This window comes from Aotus nancymaae, unplaced genomic scaffold, assembly GCF_030222135.1.
Source record: "Aotus nancymaae isolate 86718 unplaced genomic scaffold, 86718_ANA_hifiasm-v0.15.2.pri h1tg000011l, whole genome shotgun sequence".
Lineage (NCBI taxonomy): Eukaryota > Metazoa > Chordata > Mammalia > Primates > Aotidae > Aotus > Aotus nancymaae.
In genome coordinates this window covers 34,496,066-34,522,388 of record NW_026988422.1, presented here as the reverse complement: position 1 = coordinate 34,522,388, position 26,323 = coordinate 34,496,066, and the positions used below count along the sequence as shown (strand labels likewise).

Genomic DNA, 26,323 nt, shown 5'->3' with positions numbered 1-26,323 from the left:
TCTGCCTTTGCCTCTCAGAGTGCTGAGATGACAGGCCTGAGCCACCGCGCCTGGCCCTTTGCCCACTTTTTAATGGGATTATTACGTTTTTTGTTGTTGAGTGGTTTGAGTTCATTGTCAATTCTGGATATTAGTCCTTGGTTGGATGCATAGTTTGCAAATATTTTCTCCTATTCTGTAGGTTGTCTGTTCACTCTATTGAGTATTTATTTTGCTTTGCAGAGCTTTTTCATTTATTAAGTCCCATTTATCTATTTTTGTTTTTGTTGCTTGTACTTTTGAGGTCTTAGTCATGAATTCTTTACCTAGACCAATGTCCAGAAGAATTTTGCCTAAATTTACTTCTAGGACTTTTATAGTTTCAGGTCTTACCCTTAAGTCTTTAATTATATCTTGAGTTGATTTTTATGTATAGCGACAGATAGGGATCCCGTTTATATTCTGCTGCATGTGGCAATCCAAATTTTGCAGCACCATTTACTGAAAAGGGTGTCCTTTCCCCAGTGTATGTTCTTGTCAACTTCATCGGATATCAGTTGGCTGTAGATAGGTGGCTTTATTTCTGAGTTCTCTATTCTGTTGCATTGATCCATGTGTCTATTTTTATACCAGTACCATGCTATTTTCATCACTATAGCCTTGTAGTATAATTTGAAGTCAAGTAATGTGATGCCTCCAGGTTTGTTCTTTTTGCTCAGGATTGCCTGGGATACTCAGGTTCTTTTTTGGTTACATATGAATTTTAGGATATTTTTTCTAATTCTGTGAATGACACTTGTATTTTGATAGGGATTGTATAAAATCTATAGATTGCTTTGGGCAATATGGTCATTTTAAAGATATTCATTCTTCTGATTCATGAGCATGGGATGTTTTTCCATTTGTTTGTGTCATCTGCAATTTCCTTTTTTGGCAACTCTTGCAAATGTGATTACCTAGAAGGCATTTTCATATCATAAGTGTTTCTCAGACTGGAATTGGAAGGCCCCTTTGGGTTCATGAAGGTGGCCTTTAGGGTATCACATTTTTCTTTTAAAAATAATTTTACATCTCATGGGTTTGAGATGTAAAAATTCTTTCTGTACCCTGCCACTTCCAGTCATATGCTTAGAATCGAGACTACATATAATGGTGGCAATTATTATACCTTTACTTCTTTGCTAAAATATTTAAGTTGTGAGCTTTGTCCCTTTCATGGAAATAATTACTACTCATCAAAACATGATCAGATTTGAGGTCAAAAAGTTATAGAGAAAGAACACACTCTTTGAAGTGAAAAAGACAGGAGTGTGCTGTAGTGCCCGCTCCATATTTTTCTAATGCATTCTACCCTTTGACCTCTCAGTGATTTCACTCTTGTGAATCCTTCAGCAGCTCCTTGCTTCCTACTTTCCCAAGAATCATCGAAATTTTTCTCTGGGCAATTAAAAAATAAAAATAAATACATTCTGGTCTGCTCTTTAAAACTTAGTTCAAATGCCACTTCCTCCATGAATCTTTTTCTGATTCCAGTTGGAATTGGTCTCCTCTCTTCTTATGATTTGTTCTCTGCTATAATGATTGTTCCAATCTGCCTTTCATTATAGTTATTTCTGCATATCTCTCTTAAACCTGTAAGTTCCTTTGTGGTAGGGACTGTCTTTGTGATCCTCATAGTGCCAAGCTAAGATGTTGTACATGGCAAGCATTCATGCATGCTTGTTGAAAGTTTAATAAATGAATAAAAGGAACAAATGAGTGAGCCAAAATCTATTCCTGTCTCACCTTAAACTGATGGAAGCTCACATATATGTACAGGCATCATCTCTTCCAACAGATGCCTCATCAGTGGTAAGAAACACACTATGTTAGTAGCACTGATTTTGTTAATTGGTATAAAAAGAATAATTGATGAAAATTATAACAGTCACCCTGTAATTTTTCCAGAGTAAGATTCTGCTAATATAAATAAAATGTGCACTTTTTCCTTGCCCCTGAGGCTGCCTTACTCCAAATCTGCTCAAAGTTGTCATAGATAAATATTTTTTATCTTCTTTGTTTTGCAAGGATTTGGGGCTACCTTTGAGAAAAATGTATGATAAAATAGTAATATTGTTGACTCGCAGAAAGTATAAATCAGGAATCAAAGGTTTAGCCTGGGGGACCAAAGAGCACTCATTTCTCAAATATAGGACTTGATAAGAAAATCTCAGAATAAATATAGTTAGCATTTGTTTAATAAGACTGCTTTTACAGATGAAAGCTAATGACAAAAATTCAACAGCCTAACAATGTTTCCATAGATATTTATCTTCAAAGTATAATTCCCATATAAGCTTGTGTTTGAGATAGATGGTAATGGAGATAAAAGCAAAATGAGAGGCTCTCGAATGAAATGCGGTATCAGTGATGAGAATGATTACAACCAGAAACAAATGAACCCCACAAATGGGCTATTGATTAGGGAGGCCTGACTCCTATGATAGACAACCCCATATTGTCAGTGTCTTAGCATAGTCAAGGTTTATTTTTGCTCATATGTCTGTCCAAGGCCAGTGGGAAGGCTCCATTGAGTGTGGTTAGTGGTTTTACCATCTTCTAAAGGCAGAGTCTCACAGACAGTAAGGTGTTTACAAATCTCCTGGGGATCATGTTAACATGAGGCTTCTGACTTAATAATTTAGGGGGTGGGGCTGGGGCTAAGCATCTGTATTTCTGGAATGATGGCACCGTTGCTGGTGATCTAGATTGTACCAGTGCTGCTGTTCTGGGGATCATACTTGGAATAAGGAGATCTTTGGGCTTTGGAATCCCTTGTTGGATATCTGAATCCAGTGGAAGGAAGGTAAGGATGGTGGGGCCCACTCCTGAGGCCCACCCACTTCCTATTGGCCAAAACTTAGTCACATGATCCCCTATACCTGCAAGGAGTGTTGGGAAATAAATCCTCTGTATGCTCAGAAGGAGAAGAAAATGAAGTCTTGTGAATACTCAGCAGTACCAGTCAGACTTTCCAGCCAGGTATTCCAGGGATCACCAAGATGCCCCTTGTCAGAAAGTACGGATGGCCTCTAGTTGCAATGCCTGCATGCCCCCCATGGTGGATTGGACCTATCTACACTTTTTTTTTCTTTTAAAAGAAACTGTGAACCCGGAAAATCTGAGACAGGTCTTAGTTAATTCAGAAACTTCATTTTGCCAAGGTTGAGGACATGCCCATGACACAGCCTCAGGAAGTCCTGACGACATGTGCCCAAGATGGTCCGGGCACACCTTGGTTTTATACATTTAGGGAGACATGAGACATGAGACATCAATCAGTATATGTAAGAAGTAGAATGGTTCAGTTTGAAAAGGTGGGACAACTTGAAGCAAAAGCAGGAAGACTGGAACCTGGGAGGGAGCTTCCAGATCACAGATAGGTGATACACAAATGGTTACATTCTATTGAGGTTCTAATTAGCCTTTCCAAAGGAGGCAAATCAGATATGCATTCATCTCAGTGAGCAGAGGAGTGACTTTGAATAGAACAGGAGGTAGATTTGCCCTAAGCAGTTCCCAGTTTGAGTTTTCCATAGTGATTTGGGGAGCTCAAGACATTTTCCTTTCACATTTACCCACTTTTCTTTTTTTAAATATCTTTTGGAAAAAGCATTTTACAACAGAATGAGTCTCTGGTCTCAGGTTTCATCTGATCTCTCATGGCTAGAAGGGTTTATTCCTAGATGGGTAGGTCCCAAAACCTCATTTTTAGGAGGTTGTGAAGCAGCATGTCCTGTGAAGAGAAAACAGCCAAGAGGAAGAAGAAAAAAACAACAAATGAAAGAACAATCCTGGAAAAATCGATGTAGGTCACATTACTCTGAAGTCTGTACATTACTAGGCAGATATGAAAGTGGCTTATGTATGTAAATAGGTTGCTGTTATTTTCTTCTGAAGTTTAAGTTGTCTGGATTCAGTTCATAGGGTTTTAAGAAAGCACAGCTTAGTTTTCAGTGACTCCAAATTAGGAAAAATGGAAAAAAGAAGGAAAAAAATTTGAAAACATTATTTTGAAGACTTGTAGCCAACAAAAAGTATTCTGTCCAAACTGTAGAAAATAATAAAAATTGAAAAAAAAAATTAGGCAGACCAGAATCTATCAACAGGTCTACTATAGTTTTGAAACATAATTTTTTTCTCTGTGGTTTCCCATTTTTGCTAAAGATAAATCATGGTAAGACTGTTTTGCTTTATTATACTTTGCCTAATTATTTGTATAGAGTGCAGCAAAAATAATTAGTTTTTACTTAGGCTTTTAAACTGACTTTGATGGAACTTTGTTCCATAGCAGGGATCTCAGATAAGACTTTTTAAAGCTAAGCCCAGGCATAGATTTGTGCCATTAAATACCTATGAGTTGGGTGAATTTCTTCTCCCCTTGAGGGTCCAAGATAAATCTGGGGCTTCTGCACCTGTCAGGAAGTGACATTCTTTACTTACCACAGGTCAGAAACTTTGTACAGGGATTGTGTACACAAAATACAAAGCCAGTTGTTCCAAGGGCTTTATTGGCTTCATAAGTCAAGTTTGATTCCTTAAAGGGAAGCACACCATTCGAGTCATAGCCTTGGTAAAATAATCAATTTCTCCAATTGTGCCCCACTACAAAAGAAAACAGATTTTTACTGTGCTTATGCAAATAACTATATTGCCATAAATTAAGAATACTCACAAATAGTTTCCAAATTCTGGAGAAGTTAGGTAGAGAGAAACAAATATGCTCCAAATTTTGTTCACAGGAATATTCTTTACTCAATTGTTAAAAGCTGTAAATCACTTAAAAGTTTCCTTAACTCTGTAAAACAAAACAGTATCAGCAATGTTTTAAGCAAAAAGTCAAAAAGATTACTTCAGTTTTCTGTTGCTTCAGTTAGTTCAGTCAACTCCAGTTCTTTTTGATAGTCATGAACATTTCAGCTCTCCATGAGAGCTCTGAAAGTTTTTTTCTTTATTCCAATGTCACAATTTTCAAAGTTATGAGAAAACCTGCATTTAAGTGCACCTGTTAGAGTCCAATAGCTGATTACAAACCCACCTTTTAGAGAGGGTTTAAAACAAGATAAAACAAGACAATTGTTTGTGGATGAAAAAAAAAATTTAAGGCAGTCATAGTTAAAAGGAAATTGACAAGGAAATTTGTTACCTCTGTGGCACACAATAATTTTAACATAATTATGATTATTACTGATAATGTACACTAAGGTACCTCAGAATTACAGGAGTTTCCCATAATTTTGGAACACATAACCAATAAAATATTTATACAAATACAGCCCAAAGAAACCAAACACCATTTCATATTTGACAATGCTTCCTGTATAATTTTTATACCAAATAAGCTAAATTATGTCATTTTTGGACTTTAGGGAAACTAATGTCTTAAAGAATTAACTAGAGGTTAGAAAAAGACATAATTTATAATTTGATTTTGGAAAGTTTGTCAAATATAAAAGGTTTAAAATATGTTAAAACATGCATGTTGCATGAAGAGACCCCCCCAGACTGTCTTTGTGTGAGGAGCATGGCTGTTTATTCACCAGGGTGTGGGCAGACTGAGTCTGAAAAGAGAGTCAGCAAAGGGCAGTGTGATAGGAGATGGTTTTATACGTGTGGGGTAGGCAGTGGAAAGGTACAGAAGTTACAGTTCAGGGTAGTTTTTTGCAAGCTGGGAGGGGTCATTGGGGCTGGAGTCACAGGGTTGACCAAGGTTGGTTACAAAGTCCAATGGCTTTGTCAAGTGGGGCCGGAATAAGAAACAATAGAAGAATGTCTCAAGTTAGTTAGGTGCTGCAGGGGTTGATTGGGTTGATTATTCTTCCATTTCTCATGATCTTCCAGCTACTTCATGTTTTCTAATTCCAGAAGGCCCTCAAGAGGTGTATGTGCCGGTCACGGGGGTCGTCATAGAATCCATGGCACTGTCAGTCAGCCTAAAAGACCTTACAAAACACTTGTTATTACAAAATAGGATTACAGGTCACTATAAAGTCATTTATTTAAGTGATAATTCAAGCATTTCAAAAAAAAAAAAGAGCAAAAGTCTTCATTCTTTGAGAGAGAAGACTTAATTTTCTAAACAAGAAGCCCCAATAAAAATAGCATGAAGTCAATTACATTTGCTTTTCAAACTTTTGTAAACAATTTATAAAATTTAATCTTGATTATAAAATATAACTTCTGCAAGCCTTTTATAACCTTTATAATCTTTATTAAGAAGTTGGTTAAGCTTCAAGAAAACCTTACTAATCTGGCACAGGAGTCCATATACGGGTTTGCATCAGTGTCCCTTTGACATTAATAATGTATAGAGAAACTGAACTTATCGTTCAAAATTGGCCCTTAAAATCTTAAACACCCACCTCTTTGGTGACAGCCCCTGGGTCTTGAGGAGTTGAATAACTTTAATTTCTTGCCCTGTGTCTCAGGAATGCAGTTGGTTTTGATTGGCATAGTCTATGGGGTCTGAAGATAAGGCTTTAATTGCTGTCAGTGTTTAAGATTTAGCAGGACTTGGTGTCCTTTTTAGACCCAGGAGTTAGAGTCCTGTAACTCAATGTTACAAGAACTTTAAAACCATATACAGGAAGATACATGGAAGTAATAACCTTAATTCTAAAAAATATTTTTATCTCAGTTTTTTTTTCTAAGCAAACCAAAACTTAATATGACAACTTGATCATATGAAAGTTTCTGGGTTTTATTTTTTTAATATATATCCTCTTATTGTGACTTACACTGACTGCTCATGACATAGTCAGACTTTCTGATTTGCTCTGAACATTCCTCCTTTTTAAAAAACCTTTTTATTTTAGGACTAAATTTACCATGTAAGATTCTTTCTTTTAAAATTATTTCTCTTTAAGCCTTTTTACCTCAAAAAAGAAATACTCTTTATTTTTATAACTTTCTTTACATCTTTTTTATTCCTGGTTCCTTTCACCTTGTTCTATATATAACCTTTAAATAAGCTTTGAATTAGACAAAACTGGTTCACCTCTTTTTTTAAAAAAAAAAAAAAAACAAGGACATACTATTTTTTTCTTTAGCAAGAATGTTCTTCTAAAATTTATTTATTGGAAAATACCCAAATAATGCAATATCTATTATTTAATTTAACTTTATATTCTAAATTATGACCAGTTTGTCTACAAATATTTATCCCTTTACATTTGCCTAATTCTTTTGTTTTCCTAGATTATTCATTAAAACTATGACAGTCAGGCGGGTGGATCACGAGGTCAAGAGATCGAGACCATCCTGGTCAACATGGTGAAACCCCGTCTCTACGAATACAAAAAAATTAGCTGGGCATGGTGGCGCGTGCCTGTAATCCCAGCTACTCAGGAGGCTGAGGGAGGAGAATTGCCTGAACCCAGGAGGCAGATGTTGCGGTGAGCCGAGATTGCGCCATTGCACTCCAGCCTGGGTAACAACAGCGAAACTCCATCTCAAAAAAAAAAAAAAAAAAAAACTATGACAGTCATTTAAGTTATAAAACTACCATTGCAAAATTATAACTGAGACAGTGAAAAGAGATTTGGCCTAACTGACTCAATATTGCTTTTAACCTCCAAGCTGTCCTTGTTCATTCCTGGTCATAGGCAGAACTAACTTTGGGAGGAACTTGGTTTATATTTTAGCTTTGAAACTGACAATAACAGTCTTTCCCAAAACAAACCTCCTTACTGTCTGTGGACTAGACTGCTTAAGGCCACTAGATTAGAAGTGAGGGTAATCTTAGTTAATTCAAGATGCAGCTATTTTCATTAAACCTTTATCAATATATTTTTAAAAATTACAAAAGCAAAGATGATTCTGTTTTGGGCTGGGTTTGTAGTTTTGCAACCCCTATGCCAAATTTTGACACCTTAAAGTGTTTGACAGGGATAAGTATGAAATTGCTTGATTAATAAATGGAAACAAAAATGTATGCTGGGCAGTTCTTAAGGCATTTCTAATAGTACTTTACCGGTAATTTTAAGGCTAGCTTATTTATTAAAGATTTTACTGGCCAGACACAATGACTCATGCCTGTAATCTCAGCTCTTAGGGAGGCAGAGACAGGTGGATCATGAGGTCAGAAATTCAAGACCAGCCTCACCAACATTGTGAAACCTCATCTCTCCTAATAATACAAAAAATTAGCAGGATGTGGTATCAGGTGCCTGTAATCCCAGCTACTTGGGAGGTTGAGGCAGGAGAATTGCTTGAACCTGGGAGGCAGAGGTTGCAGTGAGCCGAGATGGTGCCGCTACACTCCAGCTCAGGCGATAGTGCGAGACTCCATCTGAAAAGAAAAATAAAAATTTTACTTAAGTTACAGAAACTTTAAAAAGCATTTGAATAGTCTTTTTAAGTATATAATTTAAGAGCTTTTGTTTTTTAAGCCAATTAGGTTTTTTTTACATATTGTTAGTAGTAAAGCATTCTGTATACATCACATAAATACATATAAAAATGTATTAGGCATGCCAATGGAAGTACATTTATAGATTTATAAAGACCTCCCCCCACCTTTTTTTTCCATATCTTAGATTTTCAGATTCTTGATAACCTGTTTCACAACCCTAGGCAGTTGTCAGCTAAATAGCCTTAAATTTGCACATTAAAGGAAACAAGTGAAAATCAAATAGCAAAATTTACATCATAAAGTACAGAGAGAAAAAGTCTGGTGGTGCTAGAGGGAAACACTTTTATTTTTCTTTGAGCCAAATTAAACATAAAATTAAACCATACTCTTCCTTAAAAACCCGAGTGGCCTTTGTTGCAATAACTATTTTAATTTAAAAAAATCAGATGAAAATGGAATTCAGTTAACTGAGAAGAAAAAAAATAACTTTTGCTCAACAAAAAAAGACAAGGCTTTAGGAGAGAAAAGCAAAAGACCAAAAACATGAAGCCGTTTCAAATACAAACATGCACACATACACACACACACACATCTTGGATGATAGCCTTTTAATTAAGCTGCCTTATAACCATTGAGCTCCTTTAAAAAAATTTTTTTTTAATCTTATTACCGTATTTCTTTCAGCTAGGGCAAAATGCTGCTAAACTAACAATGACCACACAAGTTGTATGATTTCTGAGCACTCTAAGTGGAAATTAACACCAGCTGATTGTTAAATGCTAACTTTGGTCGTTTAAAGGGAATTTGCAAGACAGAATCCCAAACCAGTTTCTTACCTAGTGATGGGTCTCAGACTATAGATTGCTCTCTACCAGCCTGGAAGCAGGAAAAAAACGTATCTTCCCTGTTGGAAGTGAGCTCAAACTCAATAAAGGAGTTACCTGCCTTCCATCATCGTGGAAGCAGGAAAACTTGCCTTCCTGTTAGAAGCAAGTAAAACTGAAAAAAAGAAAAAGAAAAAAAAGAGGAGTTGTGTAGCAAAACAAACTTTAGATCTTGACCAAGTTTTGGGAGATCAGGGATTCTCTGGAGAGGGTGCTCTCAGACCTCAGCAAACTGTTTTGAGCCATAAGGTTAGCTCATGCTGGTACCAAGCACCGATAGAAGATTTGTCAAAGGTCAGGGGCATCTCCACTCACAATCCCCTCTGGTTACCAAAATGTGAGCCAATAAAATCTGAGACAGGTCTCAGTTAATTTAACGTTTATTTTGCCAAGAATGAGGACGTGCTTGTGACGCGGCCTCAGGAAATCCTGACGACATGTGCCCTAGGTGGGGGGCACGACTTGGTTTAATACATTTAGGGAGATGTGAAATATCACTCAATATATATAAGAAGTACATTGGTCTGGAAAGGCGGGACAACTTGAAGCAAAAACAGGAAGACTGAAAGCGGGGAGGGAGCTTCCAGGTCATAGATAGGTGAAACACAAATGGTTATGTTCTTTCCAAAGGAGGCAAATCAGACATGCATCTATCTCAGTGAGCAGAGGAGTGACTTTGAATAGCATGAGAGGCAGGTTTGCCCTAAGCAGTTCCCAGCTTGAGTTTTCCTTAGTGATTCTGGGGGCCCAAGATACTTTCCTTTCACCAACCCATTTGAACTCTTTTAGAAAAGGAAGTTTATCCCCATTCCCCAGTTTTACCTGAAGGAGTGCCTCCTAAAGCAAAACCTAAACAATGTCAACTTTGATTCTTTTAGTAGCATCATTTATTTATAGAGGAGGCACTGCTCTTTAGTGTGAAGCACACACTGTTGGGCTGCGTGCTTTTTACAGAGCCTTTTTCTCTTTGCTGTTCCTACTGTATGTGGATTAAACTCTGCTCTCCCTCTGGCTGTAACAGCAAGTCTCCTGCAGCCATCACCCCAAGGCAAAACAGATGAAATGTGTGATAGGCCGGCTGAAACATATTTCGTTTCCTGGCCATCTATGGCTCTTTTCTTACGGTGAGAAATTATCCTTTGGATTTCAAGTTTCCACAGTTGATATCTTTCACAGAGAGCTAATGGTAAGGGTCCCCCATAAAACTGCATTTGGGATTCTTTTCTGTTTGTTCCATAAATGTGCTTTGTATTTATCTGGAACAAAGCTGACATTCAGGGAGTCAGCTAGAAAATTGGTTTGTGAGAATTATGGATATAAATGCCATGAACACCTTGAAGCTATCAAACCCCACTAAGCATTGAGTCTTCAGTGGCCACTTTGAGAGACTGAAATGAGGCTGCCTGCCTCCCTGTTGGGGCAACCTGCCATATCGTGGCTTTTATTTATTGACTTCTGTTTGCACATTCCTCTCTGTGAAGGAGAGCGGGAGGAACAGCCTGACTGGCCCAGCACAGTGGCTTTGCCATGATAGGAACATAAAATCTGAATGAAAGAAGATACAGTGCAAGGAGAGGACAGAGGAGAGGTGGGCATGCAGGACAAGGCAAACGTGAACTGTTCCCACTTTCCCAGCTGGGAAACGAGGGGCAGAAGCAGTTTAATGACGGGTCTCTTAGATTCATGGGCCACCTGGGCTCTTGCAAGTTTGTTCTCCTAGAACGGAGAAGGAGAGTGGGTAAAATATTTAGAATGCCGATTTCCTGAGTTTTGATGATAACACAGCAAAAGACCCAAGAACAGGAGTCTGCCCTATTCTGGCCCAACCCACGCAGATTCCCAAGCCTGCTACATGCAAGGCCTTAGCCAAACGGGAATCTTACATGCCATTTTATTAAGATCTGTAATGAGCATCCACTAATACTCAGTGCCAAGCACCTTCAGGGCTGGGTGAGAGAGTGCTGCTTGAGTTTGAAGTCCATGGCGGGCCTTTTATCCTTCTCCTCTGTTTTTTCAGAACTTGGACAGTGAGTAGGGCCTAGATTTTGTGCCCTAGATGCCTCACCATACCTTAGTCCTGGACTGGCTGGGATATTAACTTAGTCTGTCTTCAGAGCACAGCCTCTTACTTACTGTAATAGAACAGGGGCCACCGATGGCGTGCACAGTTTGGAGGGAAGGGGCGTAAGAGTAGAGCAGAGGGGCTAGAAGGAAGCCCAGACTCATTTTCCCAAGAAGCAGAAGGCTCTGAGGCATCACTCTCTCCTTCTGGGTAAGAGGCTTCCTTGGCTCTGAGCTGGCTCAGAGCCTAGCCCCCATGCATTGTGGTGATCCTGCCCACTGTGCCCTCCTGGTGGTCCTAAGGTTTGGTGGGTGTGTCCTGCTGCAGGTTCTGGATATACTGTGCTCCCTGTGTCTCTGCAATGGGGTTGCAGTGAGAGCCAACCAGAATCTGATCTGTGACAACTTGCTGCCCCGGAGAAACCTGCTGCTGCAGACACGACTGATTAACGATGTAACCAGGTAAGGCCACCACCATCATTCCAAATGCCAAGCGTAGTTCTGCCTGTCTTGTCTCTAGGCAGGAAAAGAGGGCTGATCTGAACTCCAAAGTTGCCCACCCATAGTTTCCATGGCGATACAAGTACCAGGCAAATGTGCACTTCCCTATGACTACAGCCTCCAACCCTTTTTGCAGAATTTCTCAAACTTTTTTATTTAAATAGCTGAGGACAGAGTATATGTAGCACCTGAGTGCTGAAGAATTTGACCTAAAGTGGCCTACCATGTTTTATTTTAAACATTAATGCAACTCGTGTAACTTCACAATATATTCATATTTATTTTTATATACCAACTTTTTTCTATAATCTGTTCATAGAATGGATATCCCAAGTGAGACTGTGGTTTCTTGCATCCTCTGGCACATAGCCATGTATCTCACTGCTGTCTGTGAGGATCAGGGTGAAGAGCAAGGGCCCATGCTGGACCCCTAGCTTGCTAGTCCATACCTGTGGCTGCATGTAAGTCGTGTGAACTCACTGCGCTGGGACTAGGCAGGTCTTCGGTTTTCTAGCCACTTTCTACCTAGGCCTACACACTACTCCACAATGGCAAGAATAAAACCTTCCCTCTGAAGTGCAGAGTGGCCCACAGACCTGAGCTGTCACACAGACTTACTTTCTTCATGGGGCCAGCTAGGTTTTTCTTTACCTACCCAAAATAGGGCATAGCTCCAGCCTAGGAACAGTGGGTTCTCCACCCATCATCTAGTCCCAACCTAGTCCCCCAGTCATACTTGTCTCTAAGAGTATGATTCCAAACATAAAAATCTAAGTGGTGTATCTTAAGCTTTTAACCACTTTGCTGGATACATTAAAACCACTTGCCCTTAACAAGGTTGCCTAGTAATGACGTCTTAATGGTTTTAAGAGACCAGTGTTATTAATAATGCTTAGGTAACAAAGCTGCTGTACTGAAAATGAAGGTGCTTATACCAATTGACCAGAAAATGGAACTCAAGTAAATTTCTTTTTAACTTAAAGAAACAAAGATTTATAATCAAGCAACTCTGTATGACATTTGCAGCATCGTTGCCCATGGTTAGTGCTCGGTAAACGTTGGTTACCTTGAATGGAATATTAAAAGAGACATCTTTCATGTTTTGTAATAAAAATGTTGTCCTGATGCCTCACACTAAGAATTTGATCAAATGTTGAGGGTCCTAAGCTTGTTCAACTCTTTTTTTATTTTTGGAGACAGGTTCTCACTCTGTTGCCCAGGGTAGAGTAAAATGGCATAATCATGGCTCACTGCAGCCTTGAACTCCTAGGCTGAAGCAGTTCTCCAGCCTCAGCCTCACAAGTAGCTTGGACTATAGGTACACACCACTATACCCAGCTAAGTTTTGTAAAGATGGCATCTCACTTTGTTCCTCAGGCTGATCTTAGACTCCTGGCTTTTAGAGAACCCTCCCATCTTTTGAGTAATATGAAGAACACACCATTGTTCTTGTCCTAGGTATAACTGGGCCATTGCCTCCTATGGTCTGGTTCAACTTGCTTTCTCAGTTTTTAAGGGTCTGTAGACGCCACTTGCCCCATGTTTAATTTCAGTATCCGGCCAAACATCTTCCTGGGAGTCGCAGAGGGCTCAGCCCAGTACAAGAAGTGGTACTTCGAGCTGATTATCGACCAGGTGGACCCCTTCCTAACAGCAGAGCCCACACATCTGCGGGTGGGCTGGGCCTCTTCCTCAGGCTATGCCCCATACCCAGGAGGTGGAGAAGGATGGGGAGGCAATGGTGTTGGCGATGACCTGTACTCCTATGGCTTTGATGGACTTCACCTTTGGTCGGGTGAGTACCTTGCTAAAGCTTTGGTTCATAATCTCACTGGAAATGACGGAGGCTTGAATTATTCAAGCTGAAATTGCCACTTTCAGTTGAAATAATACAGACTCAAGAGTCTCAACTAATTAAACAATTAGGTAGAAAACAGTATCAGGTTGAAATAAGACTCACTTATACCATTACTCTGACGTCTCCTAGCTACATGATCTAGTGCAGATCACCTCTCAAGCTCGTTGTATCTGCATGAGCCTTACTGTGTGGAATCGTTAGGATTACATGAGCTGAGACCGGCTTTTATTCACTGGGCAGTGAATTGCGTACTTATTATCCATTTTTCTCTTGTTTTATCCTCACAGTAACCCCTTAAGGTAGAAAATATTGACCTCATATGACAAAAGTGTAAACAGAAGCATAAACATGGTTCAGTAATTTATTCAAAGTCATACTGGGAAGGATCCGGATCTGACTGCAAGTCCATGATTTTGTCAACACAGCCTGCTGCTTCATAATACAGTTTATAAAATACCTGGATCCGTACCTTAGGTGCTAAACTCTTTAAAAGAATTCAGGGCTTCCTTTTTTTTAAGATAAATAATTGATGCTTTTCATCCATGGCCTGTGCCTGTGGAGGAATATCTCGGCTTCTGCCTGGGTGAAAAAATGCAAGACTCTTAGGCTTTCGTCAAAAAGAAGAGCCCTACCTGTCCCGTCTGTTGTCCAAAGCGTGTATTTTTCGTATCTTTTGCAAAACTGCAATTGGAGACGTCGTGTCCCTTATAAAAATTCCTTACGTAAACGTGCCTGTTACATAAGTAACCATGACATAACCATGACACACGCTCTTCCTCAAATCCGGTACAAAGGAAAAGTTTATCTCTACAAATCTATATATTTTCTTCTGTAACTGGTAACTATATAACCCATCACATTTTCTTCCTTCCCTTAGCTTTCTAGTTACAACCTAATTGCCTGATGCTGATGATTAAGTCAGCTCAGGTCCCAATGACATACTTCTTTAAATTGGTCTTTATTTTCAGTTGGTCCATATGGATTTTTTTTATTACTGTTATTTTAGGAGCTATGTTACATTCAGTGTCAACATTGTAAAACTTTTAGGAAATGCTATAAACATTTATTTGTATATTTACTGATCTTGGATCCTTTTCCAAGGGGAAAGAATGAAAAAGTCTCTGTTCATGTTCTTTGTGTCCCAGAGGACAGTGTGGTCCTGAAATAAGTGGATTCAAATGGCAGAATAATGGGGCCATGTGAAGGGAAAGTCTTATCTTGTGCTCTCACCCTCCCAAGTTAACCTTCCCTAATTCTTCATGGAAGTGGAGCTTCCCTTTGTTCTCATACTATTACCATGGAGCCACTGAGTCTGTTGCAATAAAGTAGTGACCTTATGCTTAGGTTATCATCAGATATCATAAGGTTCTCAGGAAACTGTCTCTGAAGAAATGATCTGAGAAGAAACAATCCTTATGCTCATGTACATTTGGAGCTCCTGAGTGTGGAAGGATTAAGTCTGTGGGAGAATTAACAAGATTGACCTGTAAAAATCATTTGACACTCCTGCTGACTGCTGCCTATCTCCTGCCAACTCGCACCAAAGCCCAAGAATGTTCTCTGGAGCCCGGCTACACCCGAAAAGGACTCTGCAAGGGATTGGCTAAGAAAGTATGAAGCATACCTAGACCCTGGGGTGAAGCAAATTGGACTTTTGTTTCAAAGAGAAACTAATCATTCTCAAAGGAAACCATTTATTTAGTCTTTTTCAGATTTAACAGCGCTGCATGGGACACTTACTGTACTGCTGTATCCCTCTGTAGAATTTTGAGGAATGAATACATCCATGAGTCAGGAGGCATGGAACCCACTCATGGTGCATCCATAAAGCACTGCTCTCTGTGCATTTCAGGACCTGAACATCCTGTGTAATTGTGTATCCTTCCAGGAGTATACAGTGCCCACCCTCTCCCTCATCCGTCCTGACTCCTCTGAAGGCAAGGAAGCTGGGTGCTCCAGGCTCATGCCGAAAATCACTAGCAATGGCTCCTATGATTGGAGAAGTGGGAAGAAGGCTGGTGACTCGGCTTTTCAAAAACTGATTGTGACTCTCTGAAATGGCCTGCACTTGATGGTATATTGCCATATAGGTGCACTCAAGGGATTTCATCCCTCAGTCTCCAGCATCTGATGAGACATGGAGAAACCAGTGTCTACAGTTTTATATCTTTCATTCTCACTAAAAACCTACAGCTTTCCTGGATTTGGGCGTCATTCTGACTTCTCCAACCAGCACACAGGGAACATATATCTTGCAGAAGGCATTGCAGTGTGTCAGGGCATGCTTCAGCTGAAGAAATAAAGTTTCTGTTAATGACTCCCACCAGGACAGCCATGAATTTCAGACTATCTGATGAAAAGGTAATTGTCTGATGAAGAAATGAAATGGAAATAACACTCCAACTTACTGCAGGAGAGAATGGTTGGTAGATAGGGGGATATATTAGAAAGTGGTTATGATAAATTATTCTCCTTTATTTGAGATTTAAATGCCAATGTCATTACCTTTAAAGTTATTTGTGTGCATAAATTAGACCACTGCCTTGAACTGGTCTTTAACATACTTATTAAAGTACAATAGATTTTGCAGTAGTTGGAAAGGATTACAGTGCCTCTCTTTATTAATGGAAAGTCAAGAATAAACAGCATAGCTTTGGAGTCATGCCTGGGTTTGAATCCTAGCTCTGCCACTTAATGGTTTTTTTTTTTTTTTTAATTGGACAAATTACTTAACCTTTCAGAGACTCAGTTTTCCTCTGATAAAATTCTAATGAATTTTATGAAATTCTAATGAATCTTATCTAAGGATAAGATTCTAATGAAATTTAAATAAGGTAAGAAATATGAAGTCCCTGACACACATTAGATACACAGTAAATATGAGTTACCTTCCCTAGTCATCTATGAATTCCACTGTAGTTTCAAAGACCAAATCCAGACTCTTGGTACTTCACTCAAGACCATGAGAATAGCCCAGTTAGAGCTACCCCAGTGGTATCTAAGGGAATAAAGAACCCCAGTTTCATGCTGAATAAGAAAAGAATTCTCAAAGTGACATCCTGAAAGTATGAATGAGCTTTCTCTTTGTAGGGGAGAAGACAGCCTTAATGGGTCTTTTTAGCCATGGCAGCCTGGGAAGTCACTTTCCAGCATCAGCTGTGGGAACATCTCCCTCCTCAACTCTGCCTAACTCTCCCTACAGAGTCCAGGGTCAACTCGGACACTGTGATCCGCCTTTTGGAGAAATGGCTCTTTTTTGTGATGGCATCACTTTCCCTCTCTGGATGGAGCCTCAATGGGGCTTTCAGGATAGCAGTTGGAAGTGAATTCAGCTCAGAGCAGCCTACAGTATGTTACTGGCTAGGGGAAGTTTCATAGGTGGAAATCATATCTCTCCTTCCCTTGTAATCACTTTTTCCTCCTCAGAATTGAAATAAGCAAAAGAATTCACCATCCCAAGACACCAGTGGTACAGAAGCGAATGAATGGAATAAAGTTGTTTCCTGATTGACTAAGACTACTGACTCATCAAGATAATTTACCTCTGCAGTCAGATTTGCACAAGGGGACTTCACTTGTCTCTCAGCTAAGATGAGTTCCAGGGTATTTGTTTATAAAAACACAACCCACTGTGACTCAGACCTTTCCAGCCTCAGTGTTATATGGACAAAGATCCCAGGAGTAGCTGAAGAAGAGCAGCACTTTTCTGTCTTTGGATCGCGTCTCATTCCAAATGCCTAAATATTTGTACTTGTGTTATAATAGCAAACTCTGCAGCGCCTGGACCTGTGCAAGTGCAGAGCGTCACTGTTTCCAGTTGCCTCATTATTCATTAGAAGGGACTAAATTCCACAGGAGTACATCCTGAGGTTAATTGAAGATGTACAGCATATGATTAAGTGGCCTTTTAAAATATCTAGTTATTGGATTTGGAATGGCCTTTCCGAGCTTCCTGAGCCCTTCAGGTGGGCCTGAGCCTCCAAACCAGGGGACAGTTTTTCTTCTTCAGACTGGCAGAGAGAAGAACCACTGGCCTCTCTCTGTGGATGGTTTCTAGAATTACTCAGAGTTCCTCAAATCATAAAAAGCACTTGAGACTGCTCTTAGGAAAGCTCTCTGAAACGAGTTTGATTTTTCATTCTATAGTGTCGCATTTCTGCTGGTTGTTCTAAAAGGGTCAAATACATTAAACATTTTAAAATGTGCATATGTTTCAATACTATCTTTCAATAAAGAGAGTAGATTTTAAATCACTTTTTGGATTCAGCCCTCAATGTTATGATTTCCCATATAGTTAATGTTTTTAATATTGTAAAAGGTGTAATGTTCTTACAGTGTCCTGGTAAATTTTTCTGCTGTTAGCCTAATAATTAAGGTTCCTGGAGTTGAAAAAAACCAAAAACAGTAGCAATTGATATGGGTTACAGTGTGTGAGGCACTCTTCTATTGTTCCATATAGATTCATTAATTTAAAACTCACAGCAGTCTTAAGAGGTAGGCATTATTCCTGTTTGACAGATTAGGTAACTTGAGTCCACAAAGGTTAAGTTACTTGCCCAAGGTCACACAGTGACAGAGCCAGAACTAGAGCTCAGGCAGTCTGGTTCCAGAAACCCATTAGCCACTACAATAAACTGCCTCTTAAGTGGTACACAGGACATCATTTATTTATTTCATTGAAGTCAAAAGGATAATGATGGTCCCTTACAAATAACTCTCTTTATAGCATCCCTGTGGGCATCACTGTGCTCATTTCACAGATGGGGAAGTTGAGCCTCTAGTAAAATCACGGGTGCAGGTTCATGCAGTAGGTAAGGAGTTGGGATTTGAACTGAGTCCTGTGTGATTCCAAGGCCCCTCTGACCTCCCTGTGCTACCTCATTGCAGCTCAGTTGAAAGGATTTGCATCTTGTTTAAATGTGGGGTACAAAACTCTTCCTAAATGATTAGGAAGCCTTGAAAGTCTTCACAGGGGTGGAGATTACTTTCTCTGCATGGGAGGAGATTTATAAAACACGGTATGCAAAAGCAATCCCACAATTCCATCATTTTCCAATTTCAAACTCTTCATACTACTCACATTTAAAATGAGCATACTTCATCAGATGACCTTTTACAGTGGGAATATTATATGAAATGGGCTCTCTTATCTAAATAGTCTTCCCATTACATTGCTGTAAGCACTTGCTAAGTATATACTTCATATCCAGTAATTATCAAGTTACCCTTTCATTTCTAGATAATATTAGTCTCAACTCTGTTCTCTACTGTACAAGCTTTAAAAATATGCCCACCCAGCCAGGCACGGTGGCTCATGCCTATAATCCCAGGACTTTGGGAGGCCAAGGCGGGCAGATCACAAGGTCAGGAGATCGAGACCATCCTGGCCAACATGGTGAAACCCTGTCTCTACTAAAACGTATAACATTGTGGTGTGTGCCTGCAGTCCTACTTGGGAGACAGAGGCAGGGGAATCGCTTGAACCTGGGAGGCAGAGGTTGCAGTGAGCCGAGATTGCGCCACTGTACTCCAGTCTGGCAACAGAGCAAGACTCCATCTCAAAGAAGAAGAAGAAGAAAAAAAAGGCCTAGCCTATTATTTCAATTTACTTATAACTTTTCTTAGCAAGTGTTCCAAAGAAATGTCTACTTGGAGCCCAGTCTCTTAGAGAAAAGGTGGGAAAAAACAGTGTCTTTCACCACGAAGGCATAATTGCCTCTCCTCGTGGTTATTTTCAATGGTAATGAACAAGCCAAACAGGAGAAATTCTCTCAGCCATATTTCCTCTGGAGGGCATTGGCAGCTACGGCTAAATAAAGTTCAGAGCTCAGCTTCTATTGGTATCAAAGCCCTGCTGCAGATGAAGAGCATCCCCCATGAAAGCTGCTCTTTGTCTTTAGTGGCCGAGCCTCAGGCCAGTATAGAAACCAACAGGGAACCCTGAGAGGATGGGAGAGAGGACACTGGAGTCATGATTCAACAGTGGCAGTTTTGTCCCAGTTTGTATAATTCTTAGAACGTTAAAGAACTTTGGAATTTGTATTTTTATCCAGCAAGGATCTGAATACTTTTAAAGACAGTTTTCTGATGTAGCATTTGAGTTATTTCCTGGTGTTCCTCAATTCACAAATATCTGTTAGAATTTGTTCAAGTAGGCCAGGTGGCTCAAATCTGTAATCCCAGCACTTTGGGAGGCCGAGGTGGGAAGGTCACTTGAGGCCAGGAGTTCAAGACCAGCCTGGCCAACATGGTAAAATCCCATCTCTACTAAAAATAGAAAAATTATCTGGGCAGTGACATGTGCCTGTAGTCTAAGTTACTTAGGGGGCTGTGGTGAAAGGATCACTTGAACCCAGAAGGCAGAGGATGCAGTGAGCCAAGATCATGCCATTGTACTCTAGTGTGGGTGAGAGAGTAAAACTCTGTCAAAAAACAAAAATTTTGTTCAAGTAACTATAGTGATATTTTCCAGAGGTTAAACTAATGCCAAAAACAGTTTATGCAAGAAAGATTGTTTTTTATAATTTTTATAATTATTAATATTTACTTTTAGATTGTTTTTAATGGTAAAATAAATCTTAAAAGTGAGACAATTACTATAAGCTTTGCTGAATTTTAACATCATAGATATTTTTTCATAACAGACTTGACCAGAAGGAAGAAAAGATCCTGGGACCTGGTTATCTAAACTCCATAAAATGAGCTACGAGTCCCCAGTGTCCTCAAATGGAGAAATTTGAAAGATCTCAAGCCTATACATTCTTCAACTTTGGCTCAGTTTTGTTTTGTTTTTAAATAATTTTACCTAGAAGCACCATAAGGAGAAGCTTGTTTCTCTTTCTCAGTGGTAAAGCAAGATATTAAAGTTATAAAAAAAGAGTCTAAGGCCACCTCAGACTATTTGCCAATATGTGTTGAATACATTACGTGCAGCGGCACTCTTGCTGTGCAGGTGGTCCAAGCCTGATGATCCTGTCCAGCTTTATTGCCCCACCGTATCTCCCTCATCCAGCCCTCATTAACCTTCACCTTCCAGGCTTACAAAGCTCCAACCACTCTTCAGCTATGTTAGACTCCTCTTGCTTCTTCCTTTCTCATTTATCTAGTAAGCCTTTTTTTCTCCAAGTCTCAACTTGTTCCATGCTCCCAGACAGATTCCCAGAATCTTCCTTTCCCTCTAGAAGGCAACATATACACACCTTCATTCCACTATTTATCATATTATATTGTATTTAAATGTCCATTTCCCACCAGACTACAGGCTTCTTAAGAGCACAAACGGGGTCTTCTGTCTGATCCCCAGCCCCAGGTATAGTATCTGGTGCAGAGAGGAGCCTCATTACTGCTTGTGGAAGAGTGGGAGGGAATGCAATATGGCTTTGTCAATTACCTAAAATAATTAAAGGGAGCAACCTAATCTTTTTTTATTAATTAAAAAGCACAGTGGTTTCACCATTTAAAAATTCACTGCTTAGTTTAGACCCATTACAGGTGCAGTATCCCTTATTTGAAATTCTTGGGACCAAAAGTGTTTTAGTTTTTAGACTTTTTGGGTTTGGGAATATTTGCATATATATAATATGATACTTGGTAATGGGACTCAACTCTAAACATAAAATTCCTTTATGTTTCATAAATACCTTACATACATGGCCTGAAGGTAACTTTATACAAAATGTTGAATAATTTTGTGCATGAAACAAAATCTTGATTTTTTTTTTTTTTTTTTTTTTTTTTTTTTGAAACGGAGTTTCGCTCTTGTTAACCAGGCTGGAGTGCAATGGCGCGATCTCGGCTCACCGCAACCTCCGCCTCCTGGGTTCAGGCAATTCTCCTGCCTCAGCCTCCTGAGTAGCTGGGATTACAGGCACGCGCCACCATGCCAAGCTAATTTTTTTATATTTTTAGTAGAGGCGGGGTTTCACCATGTTGACCAGGATGGTCTCGATCTCTTGACCTCATGATCCACCTGCCATGGCCTTCCAAAGTGCTGGGATTACAGGCATGAGCCACTGTTCCCAGCCTATGTAGCATAGTTTAATGGCTAGATGGCCTTGCTATTCTTTGATGGCTTCTCTATCCAACACTAGAACAGCCTAATCGTTTTGAGGAAGTAGAAGACAGGAAGGTCTTTGGGCACTTACAACTGAACAGACACACACACCAGCTACCTCAGAATAGCTACACCAGCAAAAGCAGTCTGTCCATTACTTCAAACACCGGAGCACAGTCTGAACACACATTCAACAGGTTAAGTTTTTGTTATTTCTCATTCTTAGCAGCTTGAGCATTTCCCCTGAGACTCATCTCAAATCAGGCCTGGTGTCTGCCCACTTGCCAACTGAGGAATTCATTTCTCATTGCTCATTTCACATGGGAAAGCAAAGTTGCATTTCAAATGCAGTTGTACCTCCAGATCTCTTGGGTACCCATCACACCTCCCTACCTCCCCAAGAGGCCTCTGAGCCTTTCTCAGCCTGGCAGGTGCCTCCAGAGTTCCACAGCCGCCTTCCTGTTCTTTCCTCACCAGGCCGGATACCCAGAGCTGTGGCTTCCATCAACCAGCACCTTCTGAGATCAGATGACGTGGTAAGCTGCTGCCTGGACCTCGGGGTGCCCAGCATCTCATTCCGCATCAATGGGCAGCCCGTGCAGGGGATGTTTGAGAACTTCAACACAGACGGGCTCTTCTTCCCTGTGATGAGCTTTTCAGCAGGTGTCAAGTAAGTCATTGCTGTGATTTCATGGAGAGTAGCAGTTACCCCACCTCCCCACCACCACTGTGAGCTTCGGAGCCAGCAGTCTCGTTCAGGGCTTCAGCACTGTGCACCAAGTTTCCCAGGACAGTGATAGTGCAAGGGCGAGAGCCATCCAAAGTCATTTGCTTCATCTCTCCTGGTAGAACCTCCTCCAGGAGTTGTATTATGTACTCAGATAAACAGTAAGATTAATAGGATGAATCCTGTGTAGAAAATTAATAATTATTAAAGTATTACATGCTCAGTATAAGAAAAACTTGAAAGACATAGTTATAAATAATACAACAAAAATCACCTGTGATTCCAATGGTTAGCTATAATGTCTATTAATACTTTGACATATTTTCAAGTCTTTTTTTCTACAAATATGTGTCTATTTTTTAATTGGTATCTCCCTGAATATGAAGTTTATATCTTGATTATCTTTTATTCAACAATAAATGATCAGCCTTTTCCTGAGTCATTGAGTATCCTCAAAATGATTTTATGGCCATATAATATCCCTTTATTTGGCTGTTTTATAATACAGCCATTACTCTGCTGTTATAAGTCTATGCCAGTTTCATTTTTATTGTTGTAAATTCTTATGAATATCCTAAAGCATAGCACTTTGTGTGTTTCTGTTTTGTTCCTCTTTGAAATTGGTCAAAATATATGAACCTTTTAAAGTCTACATTTACAATTATGTTGCCAAGTTGATTTTGAGAAAGATTCTATGAACAGTTGAGAATTCCTTATCAACAACTTTAGAATCTAAAAAGCTCTGAAAACCATAAGTGTGTTCATAACTCATTTTGTAGTAAAATCTAACCTGAACTCATTTTGTGGCAAAACTCTCATCAGCAGAAATGAGGCTGTTTTGTCTTTGATTTATTCTACTTCTTGTGAATATTTATATGTTTAACTGCAGAAATATTAATGTGTTTGATCCTGATGTACTGCCCCTCATCTGGCTGCAGGTTATGCTTCATATAACATGTACCTTTTTAAAAAATTCTAAAGAATTCAAAAGTCTGAAGCACATCTCTAATGATTTCAGATAAAGGATTTGGCCTTGCAGTATTATTTAAAGCAACATATGGGAAGAATGTCCACCTGATTGGATCCTCATTAAATTTTACTGTTATTGGTGGTTTTAAATATTTGCTGATTTGGAAAAATAGTACCTTAGAATATTAATTTTTTTATTACTAATGTGGTTAAACATTTTTTATGTTTAATTTTTTTATGTACTTTTGTCAACACAATATTTTTGCTAACTTGGTGTTCTCAGTCTTTCTGATATTTATTTTTTGGTAGGTATCTTACATATTTGTGTATATTGACTTTATGTATGCAATTTATTTACTTATTTACATATAATTTTGTATTTATTAAGGCTGTTAAACTATTTTTATTGACTTCAAATATTTCTCTCAGTTTCTGATTTATCCTTTAACACTTGAGTTTTCCCTATTGTTTTTTGTTCTTCTGTTTCACAAAAGGAATGTAAGTCAAAGAAAATACCAGAAACCCATAATAGTACCACCCAGAGATAATCATATTAGCTTTTTATATGCACAGTTAAATATTGTTCATTGAGTTGGGCTCATGCTATGCATGCTGCTTTCCTATTTAATGTTGCTAACTATTTCTCTGCCTCTTTCCTTGTACCAGTTGGATGCTATTTTTAATGATTTTAACCACGTTATACATTTTAATGTCTGTAAGGCAAAACCCCATAATAACCCTTCCCTGAGCTTTTCTCAGCCATTCTTCATCCCTGTATTTTAAAGACATTGCAGTCCATTGATCAGGAGACTGGAGTCAACATAGAATCATGTTAGTGTCCATGGAAGCCCCTGGAAAGGGTCATGACAGGAGGAGAGTTGTGGGAAGCAGGAGCTGAGATCTGGGATCACAAAGAAACCGTTTCAGGGATCCAGATCCAAGTGATGGGATTTTCAGGGAGAAACCACCCTTTTAGGCCTCAGCACCTCATGTGGACTGGTAAACCAAGATGTGTTCATATGTTTCCAAAGGAGGATTTTGGTTCTGTTTCAATTATATAAACTATTTAGAAGTAAAGAATTGTCCTTCGTGAATGGTACTCAACCTTTGGAATTTGGGACAGATGTGTATATATACACAAGCATATATACAAACATACTCATATAAATGGATATAACCTCAATACCAATATATAATTTTAATATATGTTGATATTATTTGAGGTTCTTGTAACAAATGGAGAACCAGTAGAATAAAGCTTTACTGAGGTTGAAAATCTTCTCATCACAGATTCAAGCCAGGGAATCTCACACTATCTGCAGACACTGTATCCTAAGAGTTGAAAGTTGTTCTGTGCTGAGGATATTTCATCCCATTTCTTTCTTTTTAAATATGTGAGGATACCACATATTGCTATCCTCACTGATATCCCTAAGGAGCATATGGGAAAACAGGAAGTGTTGTTGACAAGAGAGGCACTGTAAGCATAGAAAAAGCTGATTGGAGCAAAGGCCTTCTGGAGGAGGGAAAGGACCTTCTAGCCCTATTTTCCATCTTCCTCACTCCATTCCTTAGGAATTAAGAGAATGAGTAGAGAATGAGTGGAAATCTAAATACAACACAACAGCGTTAGGGTCATCCACCCTTTGACCCAGGGCCTTCCCTGAAGAAACAAGGTGACTCTGAGCAGTCAGTTCCCAGGACTGCATTTGCCTGTGTAGTTGGGGGCCTTGGTCACCTACCATTAATATTCCTCCCGTTTTTACTTATTTTGCCCATGTCCCACTCATTGTTTTTTACTTGTTTTCAAAGGGAGTACACCTATTTCACAAGCATGTCATCTGAAAAAAACTACTTAGGTAAATTTAGATCTATGGAGAAGGGATCTTCTCCAGTCTACTGGCTAACGGACTTTTCCACATTTTTTGTTTAGAGAGCAGTACTTCTGCTCTCAAATGTTGCATAATGATTCTTAATCATTAGTTCATCCTTCCCATCTCCCTCAGAATGATATAGGATTCTTGTGTCTGTGATTTTTTAGGGGGTAGTGGGGGAATTTTTTTTGGAATCCTCTCTTGACAAGAGCTGCAGTTAGCAGGTGAAAAAGTAGTTGACTGAAAGGTATCCACACGTAGAAGATATTTCTAGCATCTGGTGTCTAGGTCAGCAGATCATGCAGCCTCCTGAGTACACAGATGAAAGAGAAGCAAAGTTGCAAGAGAAGAAAAATGAGATGACTAATCATTTAGGAGGCACAACTGCTGAGGAAATTTAAGAAACTGAAGGGTCCAGATGTGTTGACTTGAAAAATCAACAGCTTAGCTCTGAGAACTTTTTGCTTATAGCAGCTGAACAGGTGGCAGGCTAAAAAGCAGTGCCAGTAGGGTGTGCAGGTGGGCTTGAAGTCACTTAAGCTTTCCGTCTCTCAGATAACTATCTGCTCTGATATATTCCTGGCTTCGGGTCTTACAGCATATTGTGATTTGAAAAGCGGTGGAATCACAGGGCCCTGCATAGTTAGGAAATACATTTTACTGAAATGCATCTAGTACATCACATGATGACCTTGGTCAGGGTCAGGGCAAGACCTGTACTGGGGACTAGCCAGTTGCTCATAAATCAGAATGAACCAATTGGCTACTCTACAACACAAGTGTTACTCTTACATCAACTGGTGAAGTATGATTTGGTGCTGAAACCCAGTAGTTCTTCTCTGTACTACTTTAGTTCAGTTGAGCGAAGAGCTAGAAAGAGAAACCACAATGTGAATTCCAAGTTAATTAAAGTATCTTATTGAAAATAAATGTGTTTTATAATGAAATTGAAAAGAAATTATTGTTTCATCCAATACTGTAGAACACTTGCCTGGTTTTTATAGCATCTCTCCCAGCAAGATGCA

General features: G+C 39.3%; 1 protein-coding gene across 2 annotated transcripts in view; it reads left to right on the top strand.

Annotated features, from left to right (window-relative positions):
* The window catches only part of RYR3 (ryanodine receptor 3), a 563,010-nt gene that overhangs the window by 276,287 nt on the left and 260,400 nt on the right, over positions 1–26,323 (top strand). For both annotated transcript variants that reach the window (XM_064374821.1, XM_064374822.1), the window contains exons 17-19: positions 11,645–11,778; positions 13,371–13,612; positions 22,206–22,398. In XM_064374821.1, the coding sequence (XP_064230891.1) occupies positions 11,645–11,778; positions 13,371–13,612; positions 22,206–22,398 (569 nt within the window). The remainder of the gene's footprint in view (positions 1–11,644; positions 11,779–13,370; positions 13,613–22,205; positions 22,399–26,323) is intronic.